Here is a 26,057-nt window from a genome sequence, read left to right on the forward strand (position 1 = left end):
AGTCATGTCTTGCCCAACATGTTTCCCTCAACCAATACCACCAAATAATCCCCAACAGTTTAGTCAGGCATTTATTTTGCTGGCTTTTGGGACACTGCTTGGTACAGGACAGTGTTGTCTATTTATTTCAGCAGCACAGAGTGAAATAAATTGCTAGGCACAAAAGCAGTTTTTGGTTTTTGTCACAGGTTGAAACTGAGGTTGAGCCTGAAAAACATCAGAAGGAAAGCCCAGTTAAACACTGCAAAAACCTGGCAGCTGAACAAAATGCCAGTCTCACCTCGCACAGGGGGCAGGATTTCGTGGAAGAAAATTGTCATAGAGATTCCCAACATAAAATAAGGCTTAATGATTTGAGAATCAATTTGTGCTATAAATGTAATTTTTAGGCTTAAATAATTAGTAGCTTGAAAACAACATTACATAGAATGTACAGCACAGAAACAGGCCATTAGGCCCAACTGGTCATGGCCACCAAAGGAATGTTGGGGGATTTTTTTGTGTGTGAATTGATCCATTGGTTTTGTGGTTCGTTGAATGGCATCTTTGAGAAAAGGTCAGCGACTTTACTGTTCGTTTTCACTATCACTACGTATCAGCAAATAGAACTGTTTTTTGATTTACGGCAATAGATTGGGAAAAGGGGAAGTGCAACAAGACCTGGGTGTCCTTGTGCACCAGTCGCTGAAGGTAAGCATGCAGGTGCAGCAGGCGGTTAAGAAGGCAAATGGTATGCTGGCCTTCATAGCGAGAGGATTTGAGTACAGGAGCAAGGATGTCTTGCTGCAGTTGTACAGGGCCTTGGTGAGACCACACCGTGAGTATTGTGTGCAGTTTTGGTGGCCTTATCTGAGGAAGGACGTTCTTGCCATGGAGAGAGTGCAGCGAAGATTCACCAGACTGATACCTGGGATGGCAGGAATGACGTATGAGGAGAGATTGGGTCAATTAGGCTTATATTCGCTAGAGTTTAGAAGAATGAGAGGGGATCTCATTGAAACGTATAAAATTCTAACAGGACTAGACAGACTAGATGCAGGAAGGATGTTCCCGATGGCGGGGAAGTCCAGAACCAGGGGTCACAGTCTAAGGATAAGGGGTAAGCCATTTAGGACTGAGATGAGGAGGAATTTCTTCACCCAGAGAGTGGTGAACCTGTGGAATTCTCTGCCACACAGGGCAGTTGAGGCCTATTCATTAAATATATTCAAGAAGGAGTTGGATACATTTCTTGAGGCTAAAGGGATCAAGGGATATGGGGAGAAAGCAGGGACAGGGTACTGAATTTGGATAATCAGCCATGATCTCATTAAATGGCAGAGCGGGCTCAAGGGGCCGAATGGCCTACTTCTGCTCCTATCTTCTATGTTTCTATGTTACTCAAGTATCTCATTAGCCCTACTGACCGAGTGTAAATCAATCAGCATAGTTAATTCGATAGATTGACTTTTAATTAGATACTCACAATAAACTTAGAATTAAATAGTAAACCACAAACTCTGGTTACCACCCCAGTGCGCCGGAGACTAATGAGACATATTAGCACTTGGACACTGAAATCACTTTCTTCCAATATGATGGCATTACAGGACATTAGGTGACTTTTTTACAATACACGCAAGCTGAAAGTTTCAAATGCCAAATTTAAATCAAAAATTTTGTTTGTACTTCGTGGAGTAACATTAAACCAGATTGTTGTGTTTGGAATCAATCTCCAGTAAATGTTTCTGTTTATTTGATTATAACCATCGATTAATGTTCTCGTCTGTGAATATCTGGTACTATTGTTACCACGCTGAATATGAGTCCATGGCAAAAAACTTGATCAGAGAGATAAACTTTGTAGAGGTCCTATTAGCTCCTAAATGACATTATGATACAAAAACACAGAAAAACTGAATTAAGCAGCAGAGAACTAGCCTGATTATAGCTGTTTTCTTTGATGTCCAAACTGGTACAGTAGAAAATAAAAAGGTATAATCCCAAACAAAAACACTGCCATTTTAAAATGCTTCCTGCAGGGGCAGAGCAGAGAGAAAAGAAAGTGCAGATGTAAATTTACTTGATCACAGTTTGACTTAAATAGATTCAGATTCTTGATTTGGATAAGTAGTTTGATTATTTGGCTATTCCAACTCTGAAAGCAGACCATTTAAAAAAAATATTTGTGCATGGGATGTATGCATTGCTGGCAAGGCCAGCATTTATTGGCCATCCTTAATTGCCCTCGAGAAGGTGGTGGTGAGCTGCCTTCTTGAATTGCTGCAGTCCGTGTGGTGAAGGTACTCCCACAGTGCTGTTAGGGAGGGAGGGAGTTCCAGGATTTTGATAATGAAGGATCAGCGATATACTTCCAAGTCAGGATGGTGTGTGACTTGGAGTAGGTGGTGTTCCCATGCGTCTGCTGCCCTTGTCCTTCTAGGTGGACGAGGTCGTGGGTTTGGGAGGTGCTGCTGAAGAAGCCTTGGCGAGTTGCTGCAGTGCATCTTGTAGATGGTACACACTGCAGCCACGGTACGCCGGTGGTGGAGGGAGTGAATGTTTAAGGTGGTGGATGGGGTGCCAATCAAACGGGCTGCTTTGTCTTGGATGGTGTCGAGCTTCTCGAGTGTTGTTGGAGCTGCACTCATCCAGGCAAGTGGAGAGTATTCCATCACACTCCTTACTTGTGCCTTGTAGACGGTGGAAAGGCTTTGGGGAGTCAGGAAGTGAGACACTTGCTGCAGAATACCTAGCCTCTGACCTGCTCTTGTTGCCACAGTATTTATGTGGCTGGTCCAGTTAAGTTTCTGGTCAATGGTGACCCCCAGGATGTTGATGGTGGAGGATTCGGTGATGGTGTTGCTGCTGAATGTCAAGGGGCGGTGGTTATACTCTCGTTTGTTGGAGATAGTCATTGCCTGGCACTTCTGTGGCGCGAATGTTATTTGCCACTTATCAGCCCAAGCCTGAAAGTCATCCAGGTCTTGTTGCATGCGGGCATGGACTGCTTCATTATCTGAGGAGTTGTGAATGACACTGAACACTATTCAGTCATCAGCGAACACCCACATTTCTGACCTTATGTTGGAGGGAAGGTCATTGATGAAGCAGCTGTGATGAAGCAGCTGAAGATGGTTGGGCCTACGACACTGCCCTGAGGAACTCCTGCAGCGATGTCCTGGGGCTGTGATGACTGACGTTCAACCACCACAACCATCTTCCTTTGTGCTAGGTATGACTCCAGCCAGTGGAGAGTTTTCCCCCTCAATTTCCATTGACTTCAGTTTTACTAGGGCTCCTTGATGCCATACTCGGTCAAATGACGCCTTGATATCAAGGGCAGTCACTCTCACCTCACCTCTGGAATTCAGTTCCTTTGTCCATGGTTGGACCAAGGCTGTAATGAGGTCAGGAGCCGAGTGGTCCTGGCGGAACACAAACTGGGCAGTGAGCAGGTTAGTGGTAATTAAGTGCCGCTTGATATCACTTTCAATGACACCTTCCATCACTTTGCTGATAATTGAGAGTAGACTGATGGAGTGGTAATTGGCTGGGTTGGATTTGTCCTGCTTTTTGTGGACCGGACATACATGGGCATTTTTCCACATTGTAGCTGTACTGGAACAGCTTGGCTAGAGGCACGGCTAGTTCTGGAGCACAAGTCTACAGCACGATAGCCAGGATGCTGTCGGGGTCCATAGCCTTTGCTGTATCCAGCGCGCTCAGCCGTTTCTTGATATCACGTGGAGTGAATTCAATTGGCTTCTGTAATGGTGGGGACTTTAGGAGGAGGCAGATATGGATCATCCACTCGGCACTTCTGGCTGAAGATGGTTGCAAACGTTTCAGCCTTGTCTTTTGCACTGACGTGCTGGGCTCCACCATCATTGAGGATGGGGATATTCATGGAGCCTCCTCCTCTCGTTAGTTGATTAATGGTCCACTACCATTCACGACTGGATGTGGCAGGACTACAGAGCTTTGAACTGATCCATTGATTGTGGGATCGCTTAGACCTGTCTATAGAATGCTGCTTCCGTTTTTTAGCATGCATGTAGTCCTGTGTTGCAGCTTCTGCAGGTTGGCACCTCATTTTTAGGTACGCCTGGTACTGCTCCTGGCATGCTCTTCTATACTCCTTATTCAACCAGGGTTGGTCCCCTGGCTTGATGGTAATGTTAGAGTGAGGGATATACCGGGCCATGAGGTTACAGATTGTGGTGGAATACAATTCTGCTGTGGCTGATGGCCCACAGTGCCTCATGGGTGCCCAGTTTTGAGCTGCTAGATCTGTTCTAAATCTGTCCCATTTAGCATGATGGATGGTGTCCTCAATGTGAAGACGGGACTTCGTCTCCACAATGACTGTGCGTTGGTCACTGCTGCCAATACGATCATGGACAGATACATCTGCGGCAGGTAGATTGGTGAGGAAGAGAGGCACAGCTAGTTCTGGAGCATGTGTTGGTTCTCTCACCACCTGTCGCAGGTCCAGACTGGCAGCTATATCCTTCAGGACTTGGCCAGCTCGGTCAGTAGTGGTGCTACCGAGCCACTCTTGGTGATGGACATTGAAGTCCCCCACCCAGAGTACATTCTGTGCCCTTGCTACTCAGTGCTTCTTCCAAGTGGTGTTCAACATGGAGGAGTACTGATTCATCAGAAGAGGGAGGGCGGTAGGTGGTAATCAGCAGGAGGTTTCCTTGCCCATGTTTGACCTGAAGCCATGAGACTTCATGAGGTCCGGAGTCAATGCGGAGGACTCCCAGGGCCACTCCTTCCCGACTGTAACAATGCAATTAATATATATTTTACCCAGACTGAAGTGCTTTGCCTGCCAGCTCTCAAGCTTAAGAGAAATGAACCCTTAAGCAGCACTGCAGCCATGGTTTTAATTTTTCAAAATCCCAGCAGCTGGATTCAAATTCATATAGATCTAATTAATTCCTGTAACCTGAAACCAATTAATCTTGTTCCACGACAGAGTCAAATAATTAAATTACCTTCTAAGTCACTCTGGGATATCTATTCATTCATTTTATATTCCCAATTTTTTATCCCAACCTAATTCCTCACTCCTCTTTAGGTTGTCTCTATCATTTTCTAACCAGGAATAGATACATTTAGCTAGAAGCAGCATGTGACCATTCTAAACAACCATGGAGTACAAGCAATGCAACTGCATCAGTAAATTGAGTAAGTGGGCAAAAAGCAATATAAAGTAGCGGTAAACAGGCCACACATTTATTTTAAAGGAAAGAATGTAGAAATGATTGCCCCAACCAATGAAACTGCACTCTATATTCATTACTTTTTCAATAAGTCACTTGAAGTAGTTTCAATATATTCCTACAATTTATATTCAAGCTGACTTTAAAGAAAAAACGAACCCATTTACAAACTAACTTAATTTACATCAGTGTGATAATTTAAAAAAAAATCAGTAACATTAATAACACATCAAAGGTGTCACAAGGCTATAGGACAAAATTTGCATCTGCCTCAAATAATTACTTAAATTAACCATGATCAGCTGATGGGATACTTGAGCCAAACGCACTGTTCTATACACTAGGCAGGTAGGAAAATCTACCATCAACCATCAGTAACTACCACAAAAGCTTCCATTCATAAACCATCATGTACCAATCAAATTGTCCCAATTTCTCTAATAATCAATGTTGTATTCCCACACACCATTTTGTAGCTATAAAGATTAAAATATCTACCATAATACATTAAAAATAACATAATTCTGAAACATTTCACTAAATTTACGTATAAAGATCCCTAATGTATGGTAGAAATACTTCCAAGAAGTTCCCTCACACAGGGCTTCCCCTCTTTGCACTGCCAGGAAAGTTTTGTATCGTTTCCAGAGCTCAATTCCTTCACTGGCGCAGGGCATTATAGCTCTTGTTGATAAAGTCAGTGCATTTCTGAGATACTTTGTGGGATTGAACTTTTCACCGCTCCCCATGGAACTACAATATGCAGAGTGCACGATGTCTCACATGACAACTGGGCAGAAGATTTACAAACAACAATAGTGAGACGTAAACAAGATGAATAACCACCCTGGTCAAGGTCGAGTTCATGGGATACTCACAGTGGGAAAAACCTCCCTGCTGCAGTTTGAGACCAATGACATAGAATTACATAGAATGTACAGCACAGAAACAGGCCATTCGGCCCAACAGGTCCATAAGAACATAAGAAATAGGAGCAGGAGTAGGCCAATCGGCCCCTCGAGCCTGCTCCGCCATTCAATAAGATCATGGCTGATCTGATCCTAACTGTTAATCCACTATCACAGAACCATCTCCTGCATCTAACAGAATTAGACACACGAAATAGGAGCAGGATCAGGCTACACGGCCCCTGGGCCCGCTCCGCTAACCACAGGGCCATGACCGATCCGAACCTAGACTCATGTCCAAATTCCTGCCCGCTCCCCGTAACCCTTAATTCCCTTTACTTCTAGGAAACTGTCTATTTCTGTTTTAAATTTATGTAATGATGTAGCTTCTACAGTTTTTTGGGGCAGCATATTCCATGGACCTACCACCCTCTGAGTGAAGTAGTTCCTCCTCATCTCAGTTTTGAAAGAGCAGCCCCTTATTCTAAGACTATGCCCCCTAGTTCTAGTTTCACCCATCATCGGGAACATCTTCCCTGCATCCACCCAATCCAACCCCTTCACAATCTTATATGTTTTAATAAGATCGCCTCTCATTCTTCTGAACTCCAATGAGTAGAGTCCCAATCTACTCAACCTCTCCTCATATGTCCATCCCCTCATCCCCGGGATTAACCGGGTGAACCTTCTTTGTACTGACTCGAGAGCAAGTATGTCCTTTCTTAAGTATGGACACCAAAACTGTACGCAGTATTCCAGGTGCGGTCTCACCAATACCTTGTACAACTGAAGCAATACCTCCCTATTTTTATATTCTATCCCCCTAGCAATGAAAGCCAACATTCCATTGGCCTTCTTAATCACTTGCTGCACCTGCATACTAACCTTTTGAGTTTCGTGCACCAGGACCCCCAGATCCCTTTGTACTTCAGTACTTTCCAGTTTCTTGCCATTAAGATAATAACTTGCTCTACGATTTTTCCTGCCAAAGTGCATAACCTCACACTTTCCAGTATTGTATTCCATCTGCTAAATCTCTGCCCACTTACTTAGCCTGTCTATGTCCCCTTGAAGGTTTTTTATGTCCTCCTCACTCACTACTTTCCCTCCCATCTTAGTATCATCTGCAAACTTTGATATGTTACACTCGGTCCCCTCCTCCAAATCGTTAATATAGATTGTAAAGAGTTGGGGACCCAGCACTGACCCCTGCGGAACACCACTAGTTACTGATTGCCAGTCTGAGAATGAACCATTTATCCCAACTCTCTGCCTTCTGTTAGATAGCCAATCCTCTATCCATGCCAGAATATTACCCCCAATGCTGGTGTTTATTACCCCCATGCTGGTGTTTATGCTCCACATGAGCCACCTCCCACCCTATCAGCATAACCTTCTATTCCTTTCTTTCTCATGTACTTATCTAGCTTCCCCTTAAATGCATCTATGATATTTGCCTCAACTACTCCTTGTGGTAGCAAATTCTACATTCTAACCTCTCTGAGTAAAGCAAGCAAATGGTACCATGGAAAGTTATTGGGAGAAAAGAAACATGTTACAATTACGCAACTGATGAAGAATAAAGGTTTTGAGGAGGGAAGAGAGAATAAATAAAAGTATTTATATCTTAAGCAAACACTGTAAATTCACTGAAGGAGGTAGAGCAAAAATATATAATATAAAAACAGAAAATGTGGGAAATACTCAGGTCAGGCAGCATCTGTGGAGAGAGTGTGTTAGCTTTACAGGTTGATGACCTTTCGTCAGACCTGAAACGTTAACTCTGTTTCTCTCTCCACAGATGGTGCCTGACCTGAGTATTTCTAGCATTTTCTGCTTTTATTTCAGATTTCCAGTATCTGTGGTATCTTGCTTTTGTATTAGAGCAAAAATATATATTGTGTATAATGTGAATTATATTCCAACACTCTCCTGGCCGGCCTCCCATCTTTTACCCTCCATAAACTTGAGCTTATCCAAAACCGTTCTGCCCATATTCTAACTCTCACCAACTACCGTTCACCAATCACCCCTGTGCTACCTGACCTACATCGACTCCCAGTCCACTATCACTGCAATTTTAAAATTCTCATCCTCGTGTTCAAATTCCTCAATGGTCTCACCCCTCCCTCTCTCTGTAACTGCCTCCTGCCCTACAACCCTCAATAACTCTGCGTTCCTCCAACTCTGAACTCTTATGCATCCCCCACTCCTTTTGTCCCACCATTGGCGGACAGGTTTTCAGCTGTCTAGTGCCCAAGCTCTGGAATTCTCTCCCTAAACCTCTCAGTCTCTACCTCCCTCTCCTCTAACACCCACCTTAAAACTTAGTCAAAGAGGTAGATTTTAAGTCAGCTGTCCTAGTATTTCCTTCTTCGGCTTGGTGTCAAATGTTGCCTTATCGTGCTCCTGTGAAGTGAATTGGGATGTTTGCCTATGTTAAAGGTGCTATATAAATGCAAGTTGTTATGTTGTTGTAAATAACTGAAAAAAAATGTTATGGGAAGGGAAGAACAAAGCAATCTTAAGGTTTGTAAAGCAGTTGGTAAATGGTACAGGTATTATATCTTCAAGGCTTGTATACTTCAGCATCAGTATTTGTGTTTATCCCCTATCAATCATGTAAAGTTGACAGTGACAGTGAGGGACAAACAGCTTTTGCGTTTACACTGCTGTAGGGACTCAGTAAATATCACAATACTGCAATAGCTCTTCAGTAAGTATGGCAAAGGTTAACTAAACTTTTTTTCATAATGAATTAAAATTGAGTAGAAAGTTAATAATGTGCAAATTTCTAAAATGAGTTTCACACAGCTAACAAAATTACTCAACGCATCTTTTAAATATATGAATATATACACCATTGAAGAAAATCAATGTTACAATAATTGTAGAAGAAATTAGTAAAAATTAACTGCTGGAAATAAAAAAGATTGTTCACATTTACATAAATATTACTGTATCTTAAAATGAAAGAAAGCTGTTTCTTGAAATAAAACATATAAATATTAATGAAATCCTTTCACTTGTAAAAATCAGGATATTGCAAGAACAATTTATGGCACACTTTGCTCATGAGCAAGATATAAAATGAATTACTGGACTAGGCAAGCTTTATTTAACAATCACCTAACCAAGCAGCTGAAAATAACTTGTTTCTTAAGCAGTAATCAAAGGTGAAATCACTGCTCAGGAAAAACATATTTCCTAATCAATTTCTGGCCATGCGCAAGAAAGCCTGACTACCAACACCAAACAATCCTTCAAAGGCTGATACATCTCTAACTTGTTCCAGTTCTGACGAAAGATCATCGACCTGAAATGTTAACTCCGTTTCTCTCTCCACAAATGCTGCCTAACCTGCTGAGTATTTCCAGCATTTTCTGTTTTTACTTCAAAGGCTGAAACTGAACGATACCCCAAAAGGCACCTTACCGGGTATCAGCCAGAGATGGGAATGGTAGCATAGTGGCAATGTTACTGGGCTAGTAATCTAGAGGCCTAAACTAATGATGCAGAGACGCGAGTTCAAATCCCACCACGGCAGCTGGGGAATTTAAATTCAGTTAATTAAATAAATCTGGAATAAAAAGCTAACTAAGATATCTAACTCCTTCTTGAATATATTTAATGAATTGGCCTCAACTGCCTTCTGTGGTAGAGAATTCCACAGGTTCACCACTCTCTGGGTGAAGAAATTCCTCCTGATCTCTGTCCCAAATGGCTTACCCCAGAGCTGTAATCAATAAGAAGTCACTAAACTATTGAGGAAGAAGAAAACTGACAGTCACAGTGTAGATTTAATATTGAAACACATGAAATGCACAAGAAATTTCATTATACGTATGGGAAATTGGGGGGGGGGCGGGCTGGGTGGTGTTAGGGCACGGCAAGTTTGACACTGGACTTTCATCTGCGAGCCTGGGATCATATCCAGTCCAAACTGATGGGATAAAATTCCCTCTGTATGCAAGGATTCTCCAATGTGATTTGGACAGTCTTAATACAAGTTGAATGCATAAAACTGCCCTTAAATGAGCTCTACTTGACAACCTAACTGAGACAAGCCTAAGGATGACTGGTCTGGAAAATGCCACAGTTGGTGCTTTTCTGAGGTTGGGGCTGAGGGCAGAGCACAGGAAGCTTTATCCTATATCTGGCTGTACATTTATTGGACATGGAACTGGTTGATGTTCACACCGGGTGCCTGAAATGTGTTCCATTCTGCAACACTCCCAGAAATTCCGATCGCAGGCCTCCCGCAGGTGGAGGGCTGCGATCTGCACCAAGACCGGAGGGCTCCTGGGAAGTGCAGAGTTCCGCTGCTGGGCCTCTCCAAACTGCCGGTGTGCAGGGCCCACGTATCCCAGAGGCGCAGGCGGTTCGCAGCGTCCCTGGGATCACGTGGGCCATGGGGAGCCAATCAGAGAAGGGAATCTCCCTTCATACATTTGACAGGAAGACCTGTCAAATATATGAATAGAGATCACCCCCAAAATATAGTTAAACTTTAAATCATTTTTTTTTAAAAACACCACATTTTTAAAATGACTTTAAATTACAATAAATTAAGTATTTTAAACAAAAATTTTATTTTTTGAAAAAAATAATTAAAGTTTTTAACGGGGCTAGAAATAAACTTAAATAACAACAGAAAATGCTGGAAAAACTCAGCAGGCCACGCAACATCCGTGGAGAGTGAAATAGAGTCAACGTTTCGAGTCGAACCCTTTCTAAAATAAACTTACCTTTCTTTAAAGTATTTTTAAATGCTAAATCAGTGGAAATTTTTAAAAAACTTTTTTCAACTCTTATCCTGGTAAAAGCAGGGCTTACGCCTGCTTTTATCAGGCGCAAGAATTGTAAGCGTTTTCTGCGGGCGGAGGGTCTCCAAAAAGCGGAACTCTCCACCCGCAGAGGCCCTTCTCCCGGAGGATCCGTCGAGAGTTTTCTTGACAGATTGGAAATGCCGGTTTCCAGCACATGTGCAGTGCATGCCTGAAACTGGCATTTCCGATGTCCCTACGGGTGAGTACACAGCGTGTACACACCCGTAGGGATCGGAATTTCTGCACCACTAACTTCTAGGAACATAGGAACAGCAGTAGGCCATTCAGCCCCTCACGCCTGCTCCGCCATTCAATGAGATCATGGCTGATCTGTGACCTAACTCTATATACCCACCTTTGGCCCATATCCCTTAATACCTCTGGTTAACTGAAAGCTATCAATCTCCAATTTAAGATTAACAAATGATCTAGCATCAATTGCCATTTGCGGAAGAGCGTTCCAAACTTGTGTGTAGAAGTGCTTCCTAATTTCACTCCTGAAAGGTCTGGCTCTAATTTTTAAACTATGCCCCCTAGTCCTAGACTGCCCAACCAGCAGAAATAGTTTTGCTCTATCTACCCTATCTGTTCCCCTTAATATCTTGAAAACTTCGATTATATCACCCCTTAACCTTCTAAATTCTAGGGAATACAACCCTAATTTGTGTAATCTCTCCTCATAACTTAATCCTTGAAGCCCGGGTATCAATCTGGTAAACCTACGCTGGACTCCCTCCAAGGCCAATATATCCTTCCTAAGGTGTGATGCCCAGAACTGCTCACAGTCTGTCACCTTGACGAGTACAAGAATCGAAGGCTGTCTATATGTCTAAGATCTAACCCCGCACAGTTTTGACTGCATGGAAACAGAGCTGTAACATCAGAATTTTAATTTTAATTTTCCAGTTTAAAACAAAGCTCACAAAACCATTCAACTATTTTATGTGTTAACTCAAATGAAACTAGAACAAAGTGAAATCTTACGCAAATGTATTAGCACCAATTTCCGTCGATTGACAGTCCCCACATTTACTTAGCTGACTAAGCATATATCAAAATCCAATATATCTCTCATCCCCATTTCCCAGCCCCCAAACTGGCCTTTTAATGTGTTTCATTTCCTGTGCTTTTTCAGTCCTGACACAGGGTTTCGACCTGAAACGTTGACTCTATTTCTCTCTCCACGGATGTTGCCTGCTGAGTTTTTCCAGCATTTTCTGTTGTTATTTCCAATATATAAGTAACCAATTTCATGAGCTTAAAGTCAATCTAAATCACAAAAACCATACTGAGGTGTAAGCAGTACGTACGTATCAAAGACATTCAGCAGCCAGTTCAAACACATGTCGACACAGAGTGGCACATTGACCAAGTCCTTGTGGTTTTGTTCCAAGCCATCATAAATGGTCGTTAAACAGTTGATCACCTCAGTCACATTTAGAAGTTGCTCATTTTGTATCAGCTTGTGCTGTTCAAAGATGCGATGTGCTGTGTGCAGCTCCAATAGATCCACTACAAAGGATGAAGAAAATTGAATTCAGTAAAGGCTTTAACTTACTGCCACAGTACCGAAATGGCTCTAATCAAAGTCAAAAATTACATCCTATGTGACTGTGAGAAAGGTACATTATCCCTCCTCGTCCTGTCTGCAGCCTTTGACACGGTTGACCACTCCATCCTCCTCACCGTCATCCAGCTGGGTGGGACTGCACTCACCTGGTTCCATTCTTATCTATCTAATCGTAGCCAGAGAATCACCTGCAATGGTTTCTCTTCCCACTCCCGCATGGTTACCTCTGGTGTCCCACAAGGATCTATCCTTGGCCCCCTCCTATTTCTCATCTACATGATGCCTCTCTGCAGCATTTATCAGAAAACACAGCATCAGTTTGCACATGCACGCTGACGACACCCAGCTCTTACTCACCACCACCACTTCTCTTGACCCCTGCACTGTCTCTAAAGTGTCAGACTGCTGACACCCAATTCTGGATGAGCAGGAATTTCCTCCAATTAAATATTGGGAAGACCAAAGCCATTGTCTTTGGTCCCTGCCACCATTGTCGACGGTCCCCACCATCATTGACTTCGGTCCCTGCCACAAACTCCATTCCCTAGCCATTGACTCCATCCTTCTCCCTAGCATCTGTCTGAGGCTGAACCAGACTATTCGCAATCTTGGTGTCATATTTGACCGCGAAATGACCTTCCGACCACATATCTGCGGCATAACTAAGATCGCCTATTTTCACCTCTAACACGGCCCGTCCCCGCCCTTGCCTCAGCTTATCCACTACTGAAACTCTCATCTATGCCTTTGCTACCTCTAGACTTGACTATCCCAATGCACTCCTGGCTGGCCTCCCACATTCTACCCTACGTAAACTTGAGGTCATACAAAACTTGGCTGCCCGTGTCCTAACTCGCACCAAGTCCTGTTCACCCATCACCTGTGCTCGCTGACCTACACTGGCTCCTGGTTAAGCAACACCTTGATTTTAAATTCTCAAATCCCTCCATGGCCTCGCTCCTCCATATCTCTGTAATCTCCTCCAGTCCCACAAACACACAAGTTATGAGTTCCTCTAATTCTGGCTTCGTGAGCATCCCTGATTATAATCACTCAACCACTGGTGGCCGTGCCTTCAGCTGCCTAGGCCCTAGGCTCTGGAATTCCCTCTCTAAACCTCTCCGCCTCGCTACCTCTCTTTCCTCCTTTAAAACCTACCTCTTTAACCAAGCTTTTGGCAATCTGCCCTAATTTCTCCTTGTGTGGCTTGGTGTCAAACTCCTATGAAGTGCCTTGGGATGTTTTTCTACGTTAGAGGCGCTATCTCAATAAAAGTTGTTGTTGTTGCTGGAGCTATCCAAACAAAATTTACACACTTTTATTTCTATTCTAGAAATAAATAGTGATTCAGAAGAGTATTTGGGAATGACAGAAACAGGCTGCCTCATCCTAAAATACACCAAGTCAAATATAACCAGGGAGCTGTCAGCAATACTGTATGTTGGTGTTGTTCTGTCATTCTATTTAGTCACTTCTGTAGAATGAAGGTGGAGGAGGGATAGCACTGTACATCGCGGAGCCCACTAACATTCGTGGTGCAGGATTCAGAATGATTTAAAGCAAAATGTCTACATTCTTCAACCTACATGCATTCTCACCAGGTTCAAATCCAACACTTATCTTATCTCTCACTCTAATTAGTTGCTTCCCAGGGCCTCAAACTGTGGTTCTCCTGATCTCCCTCAGTCTTTCCTTCTGGCAATCTACAGCCTTTTAACCCAAGCTTGATCTCACAACCATTAATTATTGATTACGTTATTGTTAATCTTAGAGGTGTTCTGCAGTTTGGGCTTTGGCCCTTCACCTAGATTTCTCAATTTAAAAAAAAGTTGCTGTTTTGTCATATTTATAGGACATTGTACAGTGCCTTCCACCATAAATAAAATCCTGTGGCGATGTAAGGAATGTGGCCCCCAGAGTTGTGCATCAGTTTGAATGACCTAGTGAGACTTCTATAAGCAACAGTCATGCACTGCATAGGAAAGAAGGGAAGTCATTCAGCATTATAGTTGCACTCACGTGATATAATGGACACCAGGACCAACAGTGAAATGAATGCCACACAAGAAGTGTCTTATATGAATGTTAAACACCGGAGGCAGTTCAAATTTAGAAAAAACTATGCAAAATCTATGACTTCTGGAGAACCTGGTTGAATAAATTCAATGAGATCCTGTATCTGTTGCCACCCAGTGTTTCAGGGAGCACATTTCTCATTTTGTAGTCTATCCAGAGCTCCCCTGCTGCAACAGCAAGAAAGCAACTGGGAAGAAGGTACACATTCCAGCACAACGACCCAAAATATGCATTGCTACTTTTAATAGACCTCAAAGAGGAAATGGGTGAATGTGCTAGAACAGGATGATTGATCTCTAGATTCAAATTCCAATAAAATGGCTGTACAAATGCCCTGTAACCAACAATTCGACTGTAACAATGGCAAGAAATAGAACATTAATGGTATGTTGCACAGAAGAAAGCTCGAGGTTGATTCCTTCTTACTGAAGTGCAGCAACCGCTATGTAGGCACACACAAATGCATTTTGCTGTGAAACAAATTTATGATCAAAATTGCATTTTCATCCCCCACCCCCCCCAACAGTTTCAACTTAATTTCAAATTCATATATAAAGGAGTAATTCTGCAAGGTTCTGGTCTCTCCAAATTACCTCTACAGTCTAACTTTGAGATAAATGCATTAACCACATAACATAGGATTCATGTCAAGCTTGTTTTTTTCCCACTCTTGTTTAACTTCCTGGCCTGTCCCCCATGATTTCTCGGAAGCTATTAGTCTATTGCTGTATCACAACATTCTTTTAAAAAGTTAATTCCTTTGCCAGATCTTGATATGGAAACTGGACAATTTCAGTTCAAGATTTGAATTCCACACCACAAAATCATGCTTGAACTTTTCAGTCACTTAAATCAATTGACAAGTGGTTTCAAGGAGGCCCACCTATGAGATGAAGTAAAGTCTGAAATAGTGCATATTCACTGGAGACAACCAAGCTCAGTTTTTCTAGTTTGCACACCTTTCTGAAATCTTAGGCAACATGATGACTGTGGGTGTAAATCAGCTAGGACTGCACAAATCAGCAAAATCCAGTAAAATGCAATCGACTCAATGAGATCATAGAAGATAGTTGCAAGAGTCTTCAGATGTAACTGAACTATGATTTCTATCATGAAAATCAAGACGCATAGAGGAATAAACCGCTTGAAAAACTGTCCTAGTAAATTATATTAATCACAAATGACAAGATGTATTCCTATGGAAAATAAAAATCTAACTAATCTATTGGATTTTCTTTCAGATATCTTAATATGACCCTGTCCCCTCTTGTATCCCAAACTAGGCCAAGAGGATTGTGGGTAATATATTCCCAGGTCTCCAGTGCTGCTCTGGGACCAACTGCATTTAGTTACGTGAGGGACATGGGGCAATTCCACCATGAGGGAGGGCCGGACATGTAACTTTACCCTGCTGGACAGTATGACTGAGTTTGAGGAATCATTGAGCAGGGGACTCAAATGGTGCCAACACACATCCTACACTGCTTTCCACAGTGTGCTATCGTCCCAATATTCTGCCCCCAAATCAGCACAATATCATCTTCGTCTTGTATCCAAGTGTGTTTTATCCAAGGTACAACTCTCAAATTGGCAGGTGTTGGACCAATTAATTTGTAAATCAATTTCAAGCGCAATTCTAAAATGATTACGGTGAATTAAAATGGATTGATCTGGGTTAATGTAATCATCATACTGGGGTAGCATCTATGAAAGAGCTAAACATAGTCTCCTTCAGTGTCTAAAATAATTTACATTTGCATATTCTCTACAGCAATGTTCATTTCATACTCACTAAGAGTTACAGTGCAAGTAATGAGTTGTCTATGTGGTTATATAATGGGCTAGAATTTGCTGTCAAAATAACAGTGAGACTAATGGCGTTTGCTGTTAATTATGCATAAATGGTACAGCAACTTCAGGCAAGAGGCAGATGTGCAATTAAATGTGAATATTCAAAAGTTGCTGACTGCGTTGCGCCGCTCCGCCTTTAGCTTTGCAAAAATGGCATCTCGCCTTTAGCCTCCCCGGTTTCTTTTAGGAACTTGCTGTATTTGCGCATTAAACTCCCCACAGAAAGTTAAATCTTATCATTACAAGCCTAAGCAACCTTTTAATGATGTGGTAAGTGTTAATGGCTGCCAATCAACCTCTCTTACTTTTCCTTTCTCTCTTTTTTCTCCCTCTCAATTAAATCTTTCTTTTCCTCGCTTTATTTCTCTTTCTGTACCTGAATTGACATTGACTTATTCGCCCTTTAATTCACCCTCCTTTTCAGTCCTTCCTGTGGTTATTTCCCAATCCTTAAATCTCATTGGTTAAAGAGATACCCTTTTGGTTGCCCTGTTCACTCAGGTTCCAGATGCCCTGTTTCCCTCGCAGCACCGTTACCAGCTTGCACTTTCAACAACTTTGTAGGCAAAGATTTTTTGAGCTGAAGGGTGCAGGGGCAAGTCTAACTAATGGCCCTGCTACTGCAAAATCTGGCCCATTATAATCAGTTACACTGGACAGCAGACATGCAAGGAATCCCACAATAAAATAAAGCTGAGATTACAGACTATAGAATATGTGGAGCCACTCACAACAGAGCGCTTTCTGTAGTCGGCGGATCTTCATAGCGGTCCGGTAGGCTGAAAAACGCACATTGTTTAAATCACCTGCATACAAAAAAGAAATTTAGAAAAATGTTCAAAGATGAGTACAACCATTTCAACTACTGTAGAACACACTCTCAACCACTTAACTAATGAATAGGAGGTGAGGAGATGCTGAGGAATACAAGGCAGAATGAAAGGAAATGAAAAGTAATTAGTTTAATTCTTATCGATTAAACATGAAATTCACCACAAATGCTTTTAAATTAGCCTTTATAAACCCTCAGTTCTGAAATGAATCTACTGTTGTAAGGACAGATAAGAGACCTGTGAACAGGCTGTTGGTAAATAGGTGAGGGATAGAGGGAGTGACTCAGAGACCCTGTTATGGAATTTGGGGGAAAGAGACAGACATATACTTATATTTAAGAATGGGGTAGAGAAAGAGAGTGAGAGAGAGGTACCTTTGTGCGGGGGATGCATATACAGGAGTAAAGTGGAGGATAGACAGACAGAGAGAGAGAGATACACAGACAATAACAACAACTTGCATTTATATAACACCTTTAACGTAGTAAAACGTCTCAAGGCGCTTCACAAGAGCATCATCAATCAAAATTTGACACCTAGCCGCAGAAGGAGATGACCAAAAGCGTCAAAGAGGTAGGTTTTAAGGAGCATCTTAAAGGAGGAGAGAGGTCGAGAGGCGGAGAGGTTTAGGGAGGGAATTCCAGAGCTTAGGGCTAAGAGAGCTGAAGGCACGGCCGCTAATGATAGAGCAATTAAAATCGGGGATGCACAAGATGTCAGAATTGGAGGAGTGCAAGGATCTCAGAGACTTGTGGGGCTGGAGGGGGTTACAGAGATAGAGAGCAGGCAAGGCCATGGAGGGATTTGAAAACAAGGATGAGTTTTTTTATTGAGGCGTTGTCAGACCAGGAGCCAATGTAAGTCAGCGAGCACAAGGGTGATGGGTGAATGGGACTTGGTACAAGTTCAGATACAGGCAGCAGAGATCGGGATGACCACAAATTTATGTAGGGTGGAAGATGGGAGGCTGGCCAGGAGAGCATTGGAATAGTCAAGTCTAGAGGCAATAAAGGCATGGATGAGGGTATAGCAGCAGATGAACTGAGGCAGTGTCGGAGTCAGGTGGTGTTACAGAGGTGGAAGTAGCAGTCTTGGTGATGGAGCGGATATGGTCGGAAGCTCATCTCGGGGTCAAATATGACACCAAGGTTGCGAACAGTCTGGTTCAGCTTTAGACAGTTGCCAGGGAGAGGGATGGAATTGGTGGCAACGGAATGGAATTTGTGGCGGGGACCGAAGACATTGCCTCGGTCTTCCCAATATTTAGTTGGAGGAAATTTCTGCTCAATACTGGATGTCGAACAAGCAGTGTGACAAATCAGGGACAGTGCAGGGGTCAAGAGAGGTAAGATAGAGCTGAATGTCACCAGCGTACATGTGGAGCCTGACGTGTTTTCAGATGATGTCGTCAAGGGGCAGCATGTAGATGAGAAATAGTAGGGAGCCAAGGATAGATTCTTGGGGGCCTGCAGAGGTAACGGTACAGGAAGATAAGCCATTGCCGGTGATGCTCTGGCTACGATTTGTTAGGTAAGAATGGAACCAGGCGAGGGCAGTCCTACTCAGCTGGACGCCGGAGGAGAGGCGTTGGAGGAGGTTGGTATGGTCAACCGTGTCGAAGGTGATGGGTCAAAAATGATGAGGAGGGATAGCTTACCAGTCACATAGAATGTCATTTGTGACTTTGATAAGGGCTGTTTCAGTACTGTGGCAGGGTTGGAAACCGGATTGGAGGTAATCAAACACTGAATTGCGGGAAAGATGGGCACAAATTTGGGAGGCGACAACACGGTCAAGGACTTTGGAGAGGAAAGGGAGGTTGGAAATGTGGTGGTAGTTTGAAAGAACAGAGGGGTCAGGGTGCATTTTTTGAGGAGAGGGGTTATAGATGGCAGATTTGAAGGGGAGGGGGACTGTGCCCGAGAAGAAGGAACAGAAAGAGAGAGAGAGATAAACACAGAGAGCGCGCGCGAGCGCCAGACACAGAGAGAGCGCGCGCCAGACACAGACACAGCGCGCGCGCCAGAAACAGAGACAGCGCCAGACACAGAGACAGCGCGCGCGCCAGACACAGAGCGAGCGCGCGCGCCAGACAGAGAGAGCGCGCGCGCGCCAGACACAGAGAGAGCGCGCGCCAGACAGAGAGAGCGCGCGCGCGCCAGACACAGAGAGAGCGCGCGCGCGCCAGACAGAGAGAGAGAGCGCGCGCGCCAGACACAGAGAGCGCGCGCGCGCCAGACACAGAGCGCACGCGCGCGCCAGACACAGAGAGCGCGCGCGCCACACAGAGCGCGCGCGCGCCAGACAGAGAGAGCGCACGCGCGCCAGACACAGAGCGCGCGCCAGACACAGAGCGAGCGCGCGCGCGACACAGAGAGCGCGTGCGCGCCAGACACAGAGAGCGCGCGCGCGCCAGACACAGAGAGCGCGCGCGCGCCAGACACAGAGAGCGCGCGCGCGCCAGACACAGAGAGCGCGCGCGCGCCAGACAGAGAGAGCGCGCGCGCGCCAGACACAGAGAGAGCGCGCACGCCAGACACAGAGAGCGCGCGCGCGCCAGACACAGAGCGCACGCGCGCGCCAGACACAGAGAGCGCGCGCGCCACACAGAGCGCGCGCGCGCCAGACAGAGAGAGCGCACGCGCGCCAGACACAGAGCGCGCGCCAGACACAGAGCGAGCGCGCGTGCGACAGAGAGCGCGCGCGCGCCAGACACAGAGAGAGCGCGCGCGCGCCAGACACAGAGAGCGCGCGTGCGCGACAGAGAGAGCGCGCGTGCGCCAGACAGAGAGCACGCGCGCGCGCCAGAGAGAGCGTGCGCGCGCGCCAGACAGAGAGCGCGCGCGCCAGACAGAGAGAGAGCGCGCGCCAGACAGAGAGCGCGCGCGCCAGACAGAGAGAGCGCGCGCGCCATAGAGAGCGCGCGCGCCAGACAGAGAGCGCGCGCGCCAGACAGAGAGCGCGCGCGCCAGACAGAGAGAGCGCACGCGCCAGACACAGAGAGCGCGCGCACCAGACACAGAGAGCGCGCCAGACAGAGAGAGCGCGCGCGTGCGCCAGACACAGAGAGAGCGCGCGCGCCAGACACAGAGAGAGCGCGCGCGCGCGCCAGACAGAGAGAGCGCGCGTGCGCCAGACACAGAGAGAGCGCGTGCGCGACAGACACAGAGAGCACGCGCACGCGCCAGACACAGAGAGCGCGCGCACGCCAGACAGAGAGCACGCGCGCGCCAGAAAGACAGCACGCGCGCGTGCCAGACAAAGAGAGCGCGCGCGCGCGCCAGACACAGAGAGCGTGCCAGAGAGAGAGTGCGCGCGCGCCAGACACAGAGAGAGCGCGCGTGCGCGCCAGACACAGGGAGAGAGCGCGCGCGCCAGACAGAGAGAGAGAGCGCGCGCGCCAGACAGAGCTAGCGCGCGCGCGCCAGACAGAGCTAGCGCGCGCGCGCCAGACAGAGAGCGCGCGCGCCACAGACAGAGAGAGCGCGCGCGCGCGCGCCAGACACAGAGAGAGCGCGCGCGCCAGACACAGAGAGCGCGCGCGCGCCAGACACAGAGCGCACGCGCGCGCCAGACACAGAGAGCGCGCGCGCCACACAGAGCGCAGCGCGCGCCAGACAGAGAGAGCGCGCGCGCGCGCGCCAGACAGAGAGAGCGCGCGCGCCAGACACAGAGCGCGCGCGCGCCAGACACAGAGAGCGCGCGCGCGCCAGACACAGAGAGCGCGTGCGCGCCAGACAGAGAGCGCGCGCGCGCCAGACACAGAGAGCGCGCGCGCGCCAGACACAGAGAGCGCGCGCGCGCCAGACACAGAGGGAGAGCGCGCGCGCCAGAGAGCGCGCGCGCCAGACACAGAGAACGCGCGCGCGCCAGACACAGAGAGCGCGCGCCAGACAGAGAGCACGCGCGCCAGAGAGAGCGTGCGCGCGCGCCAGACAGAGAGAGAGCGCACGCGCCAGACACAGAGAGAGTGCGCGCTCACCAGACAGAGAGAGCGCGCGCGCCAGACAGAGAGCGCGCGCGCCAGACAGAGAGAGCGCGCGCCAGACAGAGAGAGCGCGCGCGCCAGACAGAGAGAGCGCGCGCGCCAGACACAGAGAGCGCGCGCACCAGACACAGAGAGCGCGCCAGACAGAGAGAGCGCGCCAGACAGAGAGAGCGCACGCGCGCCAGACACAGAGAGAGCGCGCGCGCCAGACACAGAGAGAGCGCGCGCGCGAGAGAGAGCGCGTGCGCGCGCCAGACAGAGAGAGCGCGCGGTGCGCCAGACACAGAGAGAGCGCGTGCGCGCCAGACACAGAGAGAGCGCGTGCGCGACAGACACAGAGAGAGCACGCGCACGCGCCAGACACAGAGAGAGCACGCGCGCGCGCCAGACAGAGAGAGCGCGCGCGCGCCAGAAAGACAGCACGCGCGCGCCAGAAAGACAGCACGCGCGCGCGCCAGACAAAGAGAGCGCGCGCGCGCCAGACACAGAGAGCGTGCCAGAGAGAGAGTGCGCGCGCGCCAGACAGAGAGAGAGCGTGCGCGCGCCAGACACAGAGAGAGCGCGCGCGCGCGCCAGACACAGGGAGAGAGCGCGCGCGCCAGACAGAGAGAGAGCGCCAGAGAGAGAGCGCGCGCGCCAGACAGAGAGAGCGCGCGGGCGCGCGCCAGACAGAGAGAGCGCGCGCGCGCCAGACAGAGAGAGCGCGCGCGCGCCAGACAGAGAGAGCGCGCGCGCGCCAGACAGAGAGAGCGCGCGCGCGCCAGACACAGAGCGAGCGCGCGCCAGACACAGAGAGAGCGCGCGCGCGCCAGACACAGAGAGAGCGCGCGCGCGCCAGACAGAGAGAGCGCGCGCGCGCCAGACACAGAGAGAGCGCGCGCGCGCCAGACACAGAGAGAGCGCGCGCGCGCCAGACACAGAGAGAGCGCGCGCGCGCCAGACACAGAGAGAGCGCGCGCGCGCCAGACACAGAGAGAGCGCGCACGCCAGACACAGAGAGAGCGCGCGCGCGCCAGACACAGAGAGAGCGCGCGCGCGCGCCAGACACAGAGAGAGCGCGCGCGCGCCAGACACAGAGAGCGCGCGCGCGCGCCAGACAGAGAGAGTGCGCGCACGCCAGGCACAGAGAGAGCGCGCGCACGCCAGGCACAGAGAGAACGCGCGCGCACGCGCCAGACAGAGAGAGCGCGCGCGCCAGACACAGAGAGCGCGCGTGCGCGCGCCAGGCACAGAGAGAGCGCGCGCGCGCCAGACACAGAGAGAGCGCGCGCTGCGCGCGGCACAGAGAGAGCGCGCGCACGCCAGACACAGAGAGAGCGCGCGCGCGCGCGCCAGACACAGGGAGAGAGTGCGCGCGCCAGACAGAGAGCGCGCGCGCCATAGAGAGCGCGCGCGCCAGACAGAGAGCGCGCGCGCCAGACAGAGAGAGCGCGCGCGTGCGCAGACACAGAGAGAGCGCGCGCGCCAGACAGAGAGAGCGCGCGTGCGCCAGACACAGAGAGAGCGCGTGCGCGACAGACACAGAGAGCACGCGCACGACACAGAGAGCGCGCGCACGCCAGACAGAGAGCACGCGCGCGCCAGAAAGACAGCACGCGCGCGCGCCAGACAAAGAGAGCGCGCGCGCGCGCCAGACACAGAGAGCGTGCCAGAGAGAGAGTGCGCGCGCGCCAGACACAGGGAGAGAGCCGCGCGCGCCAGACAGAGAGAGAGAGCGCGCGCGCCAGACAGAGCTAGCGCGCGCGCGCCAGACAGAGCTAGCGCAGCGCGCGCAGACAGAGAGCGCGCGCGCGCGCGCCACAGACAGAGAGAGCGCGCAGCTGCGCGCGCCAGACACAGAGAGAGCGCGCGCGCCAGACACAGAGAGCGCGCGCGCGCCAGACACAGAGCGCACGCGCGCGCCAGACACAGAGAGCGCGCGCGCCACACAGAGCGCGCGCCAGACAGAGAGAGCGCGCGCGCCAGACACAGAGCGCGCGCGCGCGCCAGACACAGAGCGCGCGCGCGCCAGACACAGAGAGCGCGCGCGCGCCAGACACAGAGAGCGCGCGCGCGCCAGACAGAGAGAGCGCGCAGTGCGCGCGCGCCAGACAGAGAGAGCGCGCGCGCGCCAGACACAGAGAGCGCTGCGCGCCACACAGAGCGCGCGCCAGACAGAGAGAGCGCGCGCGCCAGACACAGAGCGCGCGCGCGCGCCAGACACAGAGCGCGTCGCGCGCCAGACACAGAGAGCGCGCGCGCGCCAGACACAGAGAGCGCGCGTGAGCGCGCGCGCCAGACAGAGAGAGCGCGCGCGCGCCAGACAGAGAGCGCGCGCGCGCCAGACAGAGAGCGCGCGCGCCAGACACAGAGCGAGCGCGCGCCAGACACAGAGCGAGCGCGCGCGCGCCAGACAGAGAGAGCGCGCGCGCGCCAGACACAGAGAGAGCGCGCGCGCCAGACACAGAGAGAGCGCGCACGCCAGACACAGAGAGAGCGCGCGCGCCAGACACAGAGAGAGCGCGCACGCCAGACACAGAGAGAGCGCGGCGCCGCGCCAGACACAGAGAGAGCGCGCGCGCGCGCGCCAGACACAGAGAGAGCGCGCGCGCGCGCCAGACACAGAGAGCGCGCGCGCCAGACAGAGAGAGTGCGCGCACGCCAGGCACAGAGAGAGCGCGCGCACGCCAGGCACAGAGAGAACGCGCGCGCACGCGCCAGACAGAGAGAGCGCGCGCGCCAGACACAGAGAGCGCGCGTGCGCGCGCCAGGCACAGAGAGAGCGCGCACGCGCCAGACACAGAGAGAGCGCGCGTGCGCGCGGCACAGAGAGAGCGCGCGCACGCCAGACACAGAGAGAGCGCGCGCGCGCCAGACACAGGGAGAGAGTGCGCGCGCCAGACAGAGAGAGCGCGCGTGCGCGCGCGCCAGACAGAGAGAGCGCGCGTGCGCGCGCGCCAGACAGAGAGAGCGCGCGCGCGCGCGCCAGACAGAGAGAGCGCGCGCGTGCGCGCCAGACAGAGAGAGCGCGCGAGGGCGCGCGCCAGACAGAGAGAGCGCGCGCGCGCCAGACACAGAGCGAGCGCGCGCCAGACACAGAGAGAGCGCGCGCGCGCCAGACACAGAGAGAGCGCGCGTGCGCGCCAGACACAGAGAGAGCGCGCGCGTGCGCGCGCCAGACAAAGAGAGCGCGCGGGCGCGCGCCAGACAGAGAGAGCGCGCGCGCGCCAGACACAGAGCGAGCGCGCGCCAGACACAGAGAGAGCGCGCGCGCGCCAGACACAGAGAGAGCGCGCGCGCGCGCCAGACACAGAGAGAGCGCGCGCGCGCGCCAGACACAGAGAGAGCGCGCTGCGCGCGCCAGACACACAGAGAGCGCGCGCGCGGCACAGAGAGAGCGCGCGCGCGCCAGGCACAGAGAGAACGCGCGCGCGCCAGACACAGAGAGAGCGCGCGCGCCAGACACAGAGAGAGCGCGCCGCGCGCGCCAGACACAGAGAGAGCGCGCGCGCGCCAGACACAGAGAGAGCGCGCGCGCGCCAGACACAGAGAGAGCGCGCGCGCGCCAGACACAGAGAGAGCGCGCGCGCGCCAGACACAGAGAGAGCGCGCGCGCGCCAGACACAGAGAGAGCGCGCGCGCGCCAGACACAGAGAGCGCGCGCGCGCGCCAGACAGAGAGAGTGCGCGCACGCCAGGCACAGAGAGAGCGCGCGCACGCCAGGCACAGAGAGAACGCGCGCGCACGCGCCAGACAGAGAGAGCGCGCGCGCCAGACACAGAGAGCGCGCGTGCGCGCGCCAGGCACAGAGAGAGCGCGCGCGCGCCAGACACAGAGAGCGCAGCGCGCGCCAGACAGAGAGAGCGCGCGCGCGCCAGACACCGAAAGCGCGCGCGCGTCAGACACAGAGAGGGCGCGCGCGCGCCAGACACAGAGAGAGCGCGCGCGCGCCAGACACAGAGAGAGCGCGCGTGCGCGCGGCACAGAGAGGAGCGCGCGCACGCCAGACACAGAGAGAGCGCGCGCGCGCCAGACACAGGGAGAGAGTGCGCGCGCCAGACAGAGAGAGCGCGCGCGCGCCAGACACAGAGAGAGCGCGCGCTCAGCGGCGGCACAGAGAGAGCGCGCGCACGCCAGACACAGAGAGAGCGCGCGCGCGCGCGCCAGACACAGGGAGAGAGTGCGCGCGCCAGACAGAGAGAGCGCGCGCGCCATAGAGAGCGCGCGCGCCAGACAGAGAGCGCGCGCGCCAGACAGAGAGAGCGCGCGCGTGCGCCAGACACAGAGAGAGCGCGCGCGCCAGACAGAGAGAGCGCGCGTGCGCCAGACACAGAGAGAGCGCGTGCGCGACAGACACAGAGAGCACGCGCACGACACAGAGAGCGCGCGCACGCCAGACAGAGAGCACGCGCGCGCCAGAAAGACAGCACGCGCGCGCGCCAGACAAAGAGAGCGCGCGCGCGCGCCAGACACAGAGAGCGTGCCAGAGAGAGAGTGCGCGCGCGCCAGACACAGGGAGAGAGCGCGCGCGCCAGACAGAGAGAGAGAGCGCGCGCGCCAGACAGAGCTAGCGCGCGCGCGCCAGACAGAGCTAGCGCGCGCGCGCCAGACAGAGAGCGCGCGCGCGCGCGCGCCACAGACAGAGAGAGCGCGCGCGCGCGCGCCAGACACAGAGAGAGCGCGCGCGCCAGACACAGAGAGCGCGCGCGCGCCAGACACAGAGCGCACGCGCGCGCCAGACACAGAGAGCGCGCGCGCCACACAGAGCGCGCGCCAGACAGAGAGAGCGCGCGCGCCAGACACAGAGCGC

At 50.7% G+C, this 26,057-nt stretch overlaps 1 protein-coding gene across 2 annotated transcripts in view; it reads right to left on the reverse strand.

Annotated features, from left to right (window-relative positions):
* LOC147121352 (utrophin-like) overlaps positions 1–26,057 on the reverse strand; it is a 232,317-nt gene that overhangs the window by 106,474 nt on the left and 99,786 nt on the right. For both annotated transcript variants that reach the window (XM_085981551.1, XM_085981550.1), the window contains 2 exons: positions 17,179–17,253; positions 12,261–12,462 (listed from right to left, as the gene is read on the reverse strand). In XM_085981551.1, the coding sequence (XP_085837677.1) occupies positions 12,261–12,462; positions 17,179–17,253 (277 nt within the window). The remainder of the gene's footprint in view (positions 1–12,260; positions 12,463–17,178; positions 17,254–26,057) is intronic.

This window comes from Somniosus microcephalus, chromosome 3, assembly GCF_052327205.1.
Source record: "Somniosus microcephalus isolate GS21.2 chromosome 3, FLI_Smic_1.0, whole genome shotgun sequence".
In the NCBI taxonomy this organism is placed as follows: domain Eukaryota; kingdom Metazoa; phylum Chordata; class Chondrichthyes; order Squaliformes; family Somniosidae; genus Somniosus; species Somniosus microcephalus.